Source organism: Vipera berus (assembly GCF_964194415.1).
Source record: "Vipera berus genome assembly, chromosome: 1".
Lineage (NCBI taxonomy): Eukaryota > Metazoa > Chordata > Lepidosauria > Squamata > Viperidae > Vipera > Vipera berus.
Window position 1 is genome coordinate 120,365,403 of NC_138202.1, and position 12,018 is coordinate 120,377,420.

Sequence of the window (12,018 nt, forward strand, 5' to 3'; positions counted from 1 at the left end):
CCGTTGCCCCAGTCCTAGGCCTTCAACTGGATTTTATAAAAAAATTTCGCTTTAGGCCTCCACTGCTGTGTGCAAAAAAAAAAGGTTCAATCGATTCAATTTCAACTTCTTGCGGGAAAAAAAAAAGATCTGGCAAAGTTGGAATTGATTGATTGAACTTTTTAGTCCCACCCAGTCTGCCGTTACCACCGCAGCCAAGCCCACCCAATGGGCCACACCCATCCAAATGGCCATACCCACCCAATGGGCCATGCCCACCCGACACCCGATGACAAATAAGTGGATTTTGGGCTGCAGTTTGGGCACTCGGTCTCTAAAAGGTTTGCCATCACTGGTCTAGTCATTCTTTCCGTCTAATGAATGGAACTGCAGCTCATGAAAGCTTATGCCTTTTAATACAATGAGTTAATCAGAAAAAGTGCCTCCAGACTCTTTCTAATTTTAATTCAGGTAACTTTATTGAGTAGCTTATTGGAAAACAGAATTATAGAAGCACAAAATTCAAAGCCCTGGTCAAAGTTCTCTTGATTTCTTCAGTAGAGGTTAACTGCAGTATTTTTTAAAATCTTCAATAAGGACTAGAAGCTTTTAAGGAAATCAATCTTCAAACTAGGAGGAGTTATCCTCTGTTGCTATAGCACATAGTGTACAATGTCCTCATAATACTAAAGAAAGAGTACATCTGATGAAATCAAACTTACTCTGATGCTACTGAATCTGGGATTGGTTCCCCCAAGAGCTCCAGGCTGTGCAGGATCCAATAGCACAGCCATGGGCGGCTGGCATCCAGACACTACAAAAGAAGAAAGCTACATTTGTTCAAATCTCACAGAACAAGCAGTAGTGTCATGGTTCCCACAGATGAAACTCTTCAAAGAACTTTGAGGCATTGTTTACCTTAAAGAATCTTTATTTGAGTAGCATAGCATCGGCATTAACATAATCAAACCAAAATCTGACTTCCCCTCCCCTGAGCACATAGTATCAAAGCACAATTCCCTCCTCCAGTTAACAGTCATAAATCACATTCCCCAACTAGTTTAAAGCCCGGGCTTCCCCTCCAGCTCTCCAGCCCGCCAATTCTTTAGCATCTTTTATTTCAACAACCTTGGTTCTCAGGCTAGGTTCAGTGTTATTACGTCTAGCTAGACTCTCATGCACATTTCCCCCCTCCCCAGCATCATCTAACTCTAAAAGCAAAAAGAAGAAAATAGCTGCATCTCCATCTGTTGTCAATGCAAAAACATCCAATGTTAGCAGCGTTGACAAGTAGTACATTTGCCTCAAATGAGGGACAATTTTGTGTAGAAGATTAATCAGAACAGAAGTACAACAACACTAAAAAAAATCATTGTGATTTGTTTAGCAGTATCCTCAAGGTAACCTCTCTTTTTATTTCTTACTGTCCAGACAAAGCAGTTAAATAGTTAATAGTTAATCCATGGAGCTTCCCTTCAGTCTGGTGCTCTAGAGATGTGCTGAGACTGTAACTCCTCGAATTCCACGGTTTTTCTAGGAGCAACAATACTAAACTGCAATAAAGCTTGGAATCCTAGAGGGAGTTGGTCCTCTAGCTGAAGGAGCTAAAAGGGAACAAGGCCAGCCAACAGAACTTAATCTGTCTTCCTCTAACCCACTTAATATTCAGGTTCCTGAGAAATAGTAAAGGCAGAAGAAAAGAACAAGGAAAACACCAAGGACAATACAGCCCATGGCCAAATCTGTGATTAGAAACCAACAAACTAGAAACATAATAAATAAGGAAAAAAGTATACATTTGGTTCAAATTGCAGAAATTACCTCATAGGCATCTGTCAATTGCCTGAGTCCTCTCTTCAAGTAGTGGAAATGTTTTTCTTGTTGCAAAACATACCTGATCGATTGAGCAAAACATATACAGTTTAGCAAACTTATGGAGTACCATCTGAGCGATGAACAGACTTGCTTGTCATTCAACTAATTAAAAAGATAAAGAATAACCTGTATTTTCCAGAAATATATGGAATGTGCTGTGTTTGTATTTATGGATGTGCTCTTTCAGCAACTACCAGGCCACCTCACACAAAATGAATCCTGGCTTACCAATACACAGGTAACTTAATCTTTCTATGAACAAGCAAAACAAGTTTGGATTTAAATCAAGAATCTGTTCTTATTCTTACTGGAATAAGTCTGGCCTCCGGCTCATACATCACACTGAGCATGTTGTGATAGTTATCCATGTTTGTTAACTGTACTCTTTTGAGGAAGAAGCTAAGGGATCCAATCTGAACAGCATATACTACTACACTAATCAGTCATAGCCATATGGCTTGTCTTTATGTGCAAATGCCCTCACAATACACTTAATGCTATGTTAGATCAAACCAAGATCCATATAATGAGCATTCTGCTCAGCATCCAAATCTCTGCTCAGACCAGAAGTAAGCAGTCTTTTCAGGTTACTACAAGCACATTTACAAGCATAGTTTTGGTATCTTAAAATTGAAATGGCAGCCAGTTAAATACATTCACTTATTCCCTGGTCATCTCGCGTTTGGACTACTGCAATGAATTCTACATGGGACTATCCTTGAATAATATTCAGAAGCTATAGCTGGCAAAGTATGCAACTGTGTGGACGTTTTAGGGGCTTCTAGAGTGGCCCATGTAACACTGCTTTTGCATGAGCTGCACTGGTTACCGATTGGTTTTGGGTTCAATCCAAAGTATTATTTATTACCTTTAAAGCCATTATGGCATGGGTTTAGGCTACCTGAGGAACTGTCTAGTCCGAATGGAATTGGCCCCCACCCCCACCAGCAGAAGGAACTGTATGGCTGGGTTCAGAAGAACAGCCTTTTCTGCTGTGGCTCATGGCTTCAAAGTGCCCCTTGAGATGAGATGAGATCTGGCCCCACCCACTTGGCCTTCCAAAAGGGCCTAAAAACCTGGCTTTGCCAATTGGCTTGGAGCAATTAGTGCTGTTTCTATGTTGTAAGCCACCCTGGGTCACTAGACAGTAAGACGGGTGGCATACAAATTTAATAATACACGGACATATATACACCGTGTTTCCCTGAAAATAAGACCCACCCTGGAAATAATCTTAGCCTGATTTTTTGGGGTGGGCCTAATATAAGCCCTACCCCAAAAATAAGCCCGGGGAGGTAGGTGTAGCCAGCACAAGCGGCGGCGAGTGTGCAGGGGTCATTGATGACCGGCAGTAGCTGCAGCCCACTGGCCCCTTAGAGCAGCACAGGTAAGTCCAGAGTGGAGGCAGAGGTGAGGGAAGAGGCAGGCGATCTGAACACGCTGCACACTTTTCATCCAGAGGGAGACTGGAAGCTTCATTTGCTTGCAAATGGGGCAGTTGGAAACCAACCACCCCAGTTTCCAGTCTCCATCATTTCTCTGTCTGGGCGAAAAGTGTTTGGGCGCCTATGGGGCATTTGAAAATGGAGCAAATCACTTGGTTTCCAAGCGCCCCATAGACACCCAAACACATTTTGCCCGGACGGAAAAATGATTGAGACTGGAAGCTTTGTCGGCTTGCAAATGGGGTGGTTGGAAACAAAGTGAATCCCTCGGTTTCCAACTGCTCCATTTGCAAGCAGATGAAGCTTACAATCTCCCTCTGGGCGAAAAATGTTTGGGCACCTATGAGGTGCTTGGGGCAGCTCCACCCCCTCCCCCATCATCTTGCCTCGTTTCAGTGGCACGGCACAGTGGGCTACGTGGCCTCCTGCTGCAAGCAGCTACAGAAACGGGCCAGTGGCCACTCAGGCTCCTACTGGATTGGGCTGTTGGTGCGGCAAGGCAAGGCAAGTGCCAGGAAAAAAATAAGACATCCCCCAAAAGTAAGATCTGCTCTTCTTTTGGAGGAAAAAAAAATAAGACCATGTCTTATTTTTGAGGAAACAAGGTATATACTGTACATAGATACATACGTACATACTGCAGATATCACTCTCCTGACCTCTAATTAGATGCACAGAGATCTTTGCTATCAGCCCATTCTAGTGTTTTTCCCCTTTCTTTTGAAAAGCAATTCCCAAGATATAATACAAACAATAAAACACATTTGCCATGCAGCATGAAGGCTGCACAGGTCCATCTTAATCTTTAACAGGATTTGTTATTCCTGAAAACTAAGGAGTTGTGTGGAGCTAGTAGCTACCTTCTTAGTACCTCAACTGAGGGGCACTGAACATAAAGGCTCCAGTCACAGTTACTCTAGCATGAATCCACTGACATTTGTCTATTACTCCTTCAAAACATATCTAAAATAACAACCATTGTGGCCCAGAGTTCTATAAGTAACATGCACCAGAAAAAGGCCTAAACTGATGGGTCTATCCATTTGGCCACAACACCTAATCACAACAGCACTATAGTTAAGAGGTTATTTCCTGCTACTTTCCAGTGTGGCTTGCTGTGTTATAGCCTTTGTCTCTTGAGTGTCTATGGAAACACGGATAAATTTAAAGACATTTCTAAAATTCTGTGTTTGTTCACTTTGTCATTATGGAGTACTGAGTGTAGATTAATGAGAGAAAAAAATGAATTTCAACAGCTGTAGAATCAGGCTGCAGCATAACAACATTGACAAAAGCGAAGGGGGTCTGAATACTTTCTGAATGCACCGTACGCGATTGAAAGAGACACATGAACGTAATGGGCAGGTCACTGAAAGGTGGGTCAAAGTAATACTGTGGTTCAGGCAAAGGTCTTCTAGAAAAAAGATTCCTACAGAGCGAAGATTTCAAATAATAATATAAAGACCAAGAAAAGTACGTACATGTGTAAAGCCAAAATGACCCCCCCCCCAAAAAAAGTCAGTGAAGTGCATGATTTCATATGCTTTTTATTTTGTCTGTTCCTAGGGGGGAGGGGGAATGGGCGGGGGGGAGGGGGAAAGCCACAATTCCTAACTATGTAAAGGTTTAAAACGTATAAGAAACAGCACTGGAAAAGAGATAGAGAAGAGGACGGGGAAACTACGGAGTGGGGTTTCCTCCCCTCCCCTCTGTTATTTGCATTGGAAGAAAAGCTCCCATTCAGAACAGCAGAATGTCATCCAACACAAAAACAACAGGGATGACTTCATGATATTTCTCTAAGGTCTAATGAATGGAACGCCGTACAATATTCCACAAGTGGGCATTAAAGCTGCATACACTTGTATATGCTTGAATATTTAGATAAGCAAACATAGAAACCTTTCCCATCTGCCCCATGATTGCCCCCACTTGCATTCTTCCTCCACAAGGGCCGTCGTAGGGTTGGGAGATAACCTGCAGGTATGAAAATAAGTGCAGGAAATTGCTATGAAAGGAACAAATCCCTCTAAACCAGGGGTAGGCAACCTCGGCTCTTTTATGACTCATGGACTTCAACTCCCAGAATTCCTGAGCTGACTCTGGAATTCTGGGAGTTGAAGTCCATGAGTCATAAAAGAGCCGAGGTTGCCTACCCCTGCTCTAAACAGATAAGCAAGCCAGCACAATTCAGGACCCAAAATCCCTTACAGTTTAGGTGTGTTTTTTTTTAACTGTATACAGAAGAAAAAGAACATGAATACAATAACTTACTGGGTGTCATGATGATTTCTCTTGTAAACATCAAAAACCTCTTGAACGATATCCTCCACTTTTGTCTGCAGCATGCCAAGGGGACAGAGAAGATTCGCAGAAAACATGGAAAAAGAAAGCACCAAAATTAGCACAGAAATTTTTATGTGAAATTCTCTAATGTGCGCAGAGTGAGCTCCAAAGGAGGTCAGCCTTCATATTGCAATACAATGATGTCATAGCATAACATCTCATTAAGTGCTTTAATGATTTTGAATGCACCCAGGAAAAGTCTTTTGTACTCCAAACTCCTCTCCACTGGTGCAGAAGACACTTTTCACGCTGGTCCGCTGCTGCGCTGGTGTCAACATGGCCTTCCATAATCTTCATTAATACTTCCAGGATCAAACTATTTGAGGAACCCTATGATGTCTCATCTCCACTGTGGAACACAACAGCAGAAAAAATGCTAGCAGTAAATTCTATAGGAGCACTAAAATGCGTTACACAGCATATATTTTACTTGAATATAATGGCAGAAGATATTTAAAATATTAATAGTAACATTGGTAGCAGCTAGAAACATTAACTGAAGAATGCTCTCAACTCAAGCAGAACAAATGACTCTTCAAACTAATAATAATGACGCAATCTATTGTTCCTTTAGAAAGGGGCAAAGAAGTTCAATTTTTGGAATTTCTATTATATCATTGGTTGTTCAACAGAGCAAACTTACAAAGAAGTCCTTCCACAGCAAACTAAAGAGGCTCCAGAGCAGCTAGTTGCCAGTGGGTTTTCTTGCCTCTACTGAACAAGTTTGCTGGCATCCCCTCAACATGGTAGTTAATATTTTTTTTATTTATTTGTATCTCACCATTATTTTTATAAATAATTCAAGGCAGCAATCACATCAACATACCTTCCTCCCCTTATTTTCCCAACAGTAACCCTGGGAGGTGGGTTGGGCTGAGACAGAGTGACTGGCCCAAGGTCACCCAGCTGGCTTTCATGGCTAAAACAGGACTTGAACTCATGGTCTCTTGCTTTCTAACTTGGTGCCTTAATCACTAGACCAAATTGGCCACAGCACACGTTACAATATCATACATATTACTGAATCATATGCTAGCTGTTCTGCTGGTGAAAAGCACTTTATGGTAGGTGATCACCAAAATTAAAATCTAGAGCAAGGGTGTGAAACTGCTGGGCTGCGGGGCCGGATGCATCATAGCGAAACCGTGCCCATCCCATTGCCGGCAATGGCAAAAAAAAGTCACAGTACATCGCAACATGTCATGTGATGTTGCGAGTTTGACACCCCTGATCTAGAGCCTAAAAGAGGAAATGAGATGAGCAATCAAAGAGGCACGTTATTTATATTCTATTACAAGGCTCCAGAATTTTTCAAAAATTCTGTAATTCTAGTTCTTGGTGAATGGTTAAAAAAATACCTATGAAGTTTCTAATGGAAAAAAACTGTTGGACATTGGGATCTAAGCTCTCTGAGATGCATAACATGGGGTTAGAGAAACAGAGCAGGGGAAACTCAATGTCAGCTCTCCAAAGTAAACCAAACTGAGAAACCAAAGACACAATAGCTATTACTACTTTTACCATAAGTTGATAATAACAGAATCTTGCAAGTCTGAATGCATCCCATTCCCCCACCCCTTTATATTTGTGAGAATTTGGGAGGAACATGTCTGAGACACTTTCTCAAATTCGGTCCTCTCGCCTCTCCAACATCTATATGAAGCCGCTGGGAGAGATCATTCGTGGCTTTGCAGTTGGGTATCATCAGTACGCCGATGATATCCAGCTTTTTATTTCGACCCCAAACCACCCCAGTGATGCCCTCGACGTGATGTCCCGTTGCCTGGAGGCGGTCCGGGTCTGGATGGGGAGGAACAGGCTTCGACTCAACTCTGACAAGACTGAGTGGCTGTTTGTGCCGGCATCCCGGGAAATTCAGATTACTCCATCTCTTGCCATGGGGAGTGAGCTATTACCCCCCGTAGATAGGGCGCGCAACTTGGGGGTCCTCCTAGACTCACAGCTCTCTTTAGGAGAGCATATTGGAGCTGTGACTAGGGGGGCCTTTGCCCAGATTCGCCTGGTGCGCCAGTTGCGGCCCTATCTGGACCGGGATGCCTTGCGTACAGTCACTCATGCGCTCGTGACCTCTCGTCTGGACTACTGTAATGCTCTCTACATGGGGCTGCCCTTGAAGACCACTCGGAGGCTCCAACTGGTGCAGAATGCAGCCGCGCGAGTTGTCTTGGGAGTCTCCCGATACTCCCATGTTACACCTTTGCTCCGCGAGCTGCATTGGCTGCCGGTTGTCCTCCGGGGGAGATTCAAGGTGTTGGTAATGATTTACAAAGCCCTACATGGCATGGGTCCAGATTACCTACGGCAACACCTGCGGCCGGCGTCAACCTCCCTCCGTCCAGTGCGCTCCCATAGAGAGGGCCTCCTCAGGGTGCCTCCAATCAAAGAATGTCAATTGGTGGCACCTAGGGGGAGGGCGTTCTCTGTGGGCGCGCCAGACCTGTGGAAACGCTTGCCGGTCGAACTCCGGATGGCCCCCGACCTTCGCTCCTTCCAGCGGGATCTGAAAACTTATTTATTTGAGCAATCCGGCCTGGTTTGATGGGTTAAGGGCTGGGTTTTTAATATGGTTTTAATTACTGTTCATATCGGGCATAATATTTAATTGTTTTTTTAACTTTTGTACTTCATTTTTAATATTTATTGCCCTGTACACCGCCCTGAGTCCTTCGGGAGAAGGGTGGTATAAAAATTTAATAAATATAAATATATATAAATATAAATTACATTTCTCCCCTGGACACAGATTTTTTTTATCTGACCATTGTCTTAATTGCAGCTCTTCTGCCTGTTCCTCAAGTTGTTCCTTACTGCACTGACTGACCGGAGTAGAGAAATGGTAAATAGATAGGAGAGAAAACATGCCATTCAAAACTTGGATGATATAGATTATGAAAGGCTTCACAATTAGGGCACGCAAAAGCCATACAGAGATATGCACATCCCAATTTTCATTGCTTAAAATAATAGCCAGCCTTGCTTTCCCAAACACAGGTTAGCCAAAACCTACAAAAATATTTATGAGTGTCCGTTGCCAGTTCAAGCAATATATATCTTCTGGGAAAGCTCAAATTGCATTCTCCAACTGGTCTTAATTGTGTCCAATTAAACAAATGCTCTGTTCACATTTCTCTCTACAGGTTTGCCTTGGAGTAATTTCTTGCCTTAATTTTTTTTAAAAAATATTCTCTTCTTTCATGGAATGATCTCCTGGAATGATGACAGTGATTCTACCTCAGAAATATCTCAGGCTTCTAGCAACAAATCTCAAATCCAATTGTCATTCTGGCCTCCAGAGAAGGGCAACAAGAGCAACTAAACTCAGCTGTAGGCCATGGAATCCAAACATACTGGATAATACAGAATTGTTTTGACAGCTATGTGTATCCTGACTTAAACATGTTTCTCTTCAGGGATTTAAGAAAGATGCTTGGCTGCTTCAAGTTTCTCTATGAATACAGATTCCAAGGTTGAGATTGTGCATCTTTTAAACAGCAGAATAAATTTAAATTTGCAAAAAATACGTTAACCAATTTCTGTTCTCTAATCTTTTCTTTTTTCATGAGGAGAATCATCTTAAATTCAAGGACTTCTGCTTCCTTTGGGATTAATACAGAAATAATATTAGGACTCAGATCTACCAACTCAGGTTTTTAACATAGTCTTTAAAAGCATGAGTCCATTTACCCATCTGTCCAGCATACGTTTGCCCTCAGTCTGCTGCTTCTTAGGTGTGCAAAAATTGCATTTCTCTGATTTTGCAGTTCCAAAGAATTTGTTGGTACTAGAATGGTGAGAGCTAAGCTTACTAATCAGCACCTAACAGCAGTGCAGTCCAGATGTTCTATACCCATGGTGGCGAACTTGTGGCACACAGAGCCTTCTCTGTGGGCACGCGTGCCATTGCCCCAGCCCTAGGCCTTCAGCTGGGTTTTATAAAACCTTTTTGCTTTAGGCCTCCACCACTGTGTGCAAAAAAAAAAGTTCAGTCAATTTCAACTTCTTGGGGGGGGAGGGGGAAAGATCTCGTAAAGTTGGAATTGATTGATTGAACTTTTTAGTCCCACCCAGTCTGCCATTACCACCGCAGCCATGCCCACCCAATGGGCCATGTCCACCCAATAGGCCACTCCCACCCAATGGGCCACATCTACCCGGCACCCAACGATACATAAGTGGGGTTTGGGTTGCGGTTTGGGCACTCAGTCTCTAAAAGGTTCGTCCTCACTGTTATATACCTTCCCTAACCCTGCTTAATTCCACAAATGAATGAGAGCTCGTATGTGCCAAACATAAGTGCTCTAATTTTAACTTCCAACTCCATTCTCAAGCTTGAAAAGTCTTCAGGAACAAACTATTATAATATCACCACCAAACTAGATTTTATTACCCAAAAGATACTCTGAACATGGAATAATGTATACTTTACAAAAAAAGAAAAGGACATTAATATAGTTGAAAATAAATTAGAATCTTTTGCCCATTCTAAATTTCTATCAGTTACAAAACCTTTTAAAACAGTATGTGTAGTATATATGTACGACAGCAAAATTAAGTGTATTTGTATGCAAAATACTTCTTTCCCATTATATTTCATGTATCTAATGAGATGGTCTATGACCTGTTAAAGCTTTTGATAATAAAGTGGTTCATTTGTAAGGTTTCACAAGACACTGTTATTTAACATGTTTTATTTATTTTCTGGAACAGACTAATCTAGAAGGACAGCTATGCTGGTCTGTTATAACAAGTGCACAAAGAATCTTGTAAGATCAATAGACTTATTGTGTTATAAAAGCTTTTGTGGGCTACAAAAGTACAGTATACAACACAATAAATCTTCTATACTTAAAACACATCAAAAGGATTTTTTTTGCACTGATTTATTGATGTAACTGCTATGAAGCAGTTATGTTACCTTTAAGAAAAGGCAAGCAACAGAGTCCTAACATACTAATAGCTTTTAAAAGGATGTAACTCTTAGGAGTATCTTCCATTCCTGGAAAAGAATTACAGGTGCAGATAATGCTGGATTTAAATTTTGCCCATTACTTAAGTACACATATTTAAAACATATGGTTGAGTTCTTACAATTTGGAGACCTAGAATAGTTAGAGCTTATAACTTGCTGATCACCAAAATTCATGCTATTATCTTCCTCTCAATGACCTGATTATCAGGTGCAGTAAGCTGAACTTCCACACTTTGAATCTATTTCCTTTTAATCGTTTACTACATTTCCAATCCATTCCACCCAACTTAAAACTCTAAGGCATAGCTCAACATGTACACCAAGGAACAGGAATGTCTTTGTATTAGTTACTTCTAAGTATCACCTCTACAACCTAACAGCTTTAGCCACTGTTCAAAACTCTTATCTTCCCTGAATGTTCCCCCAAAGTTCCTAGCTAGGAATACAGAGATAGTTTCTTTATGTGTGTTGTTTAACCCTCGTATCAAATATCTTAAACTAAATTCATAGAAGTACTGACAGCCAATTAGACCTACCACTTATTATGGGACAATTGGAAAGACACTGCCACAGTAATTAGGTACTGGTAGAAATAGCTGCTTAACAAATAATATGTTTTATAAACTGATGTGTGAAGTTACATGATTTTTCCCCTTCTTTAACAAAATAGTTTTGTTTTGACAATTAGTTTGTGAAACTTATGGAAGAAGTTAATATTTAGACTCCAGGGATTTTGAAGCTTTGCTAATCTTCCTTTAGATTTAAAATGTTCTAAATAAGTTCTCTTTTTTGCAACATCTTCAAATAAAAGCATCTGTGGCATAACTGCAGGAATGGAGAAAAGGCCATTAAAGGAGGGACTTGAATGAAATGCAAAATTTTTATCCAATGTTTCTGAATGACCACTATCTGTACTTTCCACATTTCATTCTGCTCTCTCCTTGTGACTATTTTCATCTGCCTCTAATGCTGCTCTATATGAATGGGCATTCTTATCTCAAGGAAACGAATGCATTCTGTACCTTATGAGTGGTAGGTCCGCATAAACTGAAGGTATAAACAATGTATTATTTGATGTTTCTAGTGTAACAAACTAACATAGTTATCCAAAAAGTACAGCAAATTTGGGAAAATGCAGAAAACATCAATGTGCAGAGTGTGTGTGTGTGTGTGTGTGTGTGTGTGAATTTACAACATTTAGCATTAACCATTATGTCCACCAAAATGTTTCCCGCAGTTTCTCAACAAAACTGTTTTCTGGATCTTATAAACTGATTTTCTAAGGAAGAAAACAAGGAAATCAAATATAGGGGATGTGTTCACCCAAGCACATTTTACTGGTTTACTGAATTAACCGGGTTTTCAGAACCTACTGGACAATTA

At 41.2% G+C, this 12,018-nt stretch overlaps 1 protein-coding gene across 4 annotated transcripts in view; it reads right to left on the reverse strand.

Moving 5' to 3' along the window:
• LOC308669961 (protein farnesyltransferase subunit beta-like) overlaps positions 1 to 12,018 on the reverse strand; it is a 41,320-nt gene that overhangs the window by 16,361 nt on the left and 12,941 nt on the right. For all 4 annotated transcript variants that reach the window (XR_014026891.1, XM_081331031.1, XM_081331032.1 and 1 more), the window contains exons 2-4: positions 5,574 to 5,638; positions 1,801 to 1,873; positions 702 to 793 (exon numbers count right to left, since the gene is read on the reverse strand). Coding sequence is in view for 3 of the 4 variants with exons in the window: in XM_081331031.1 (XP_081187157.1) it covers positions 702 to 793; positions 1,801 to 1,873; positions 5,574 to 5,638 (230 nt within the window). In the remaining variant the exon portion in view is untranslated. The remainder of the gene's footprint in view (positions 1 to 701; positions 794 to 1,800; positions 1,874 to 5,573; positions 5,639 to 12,018) is intronic.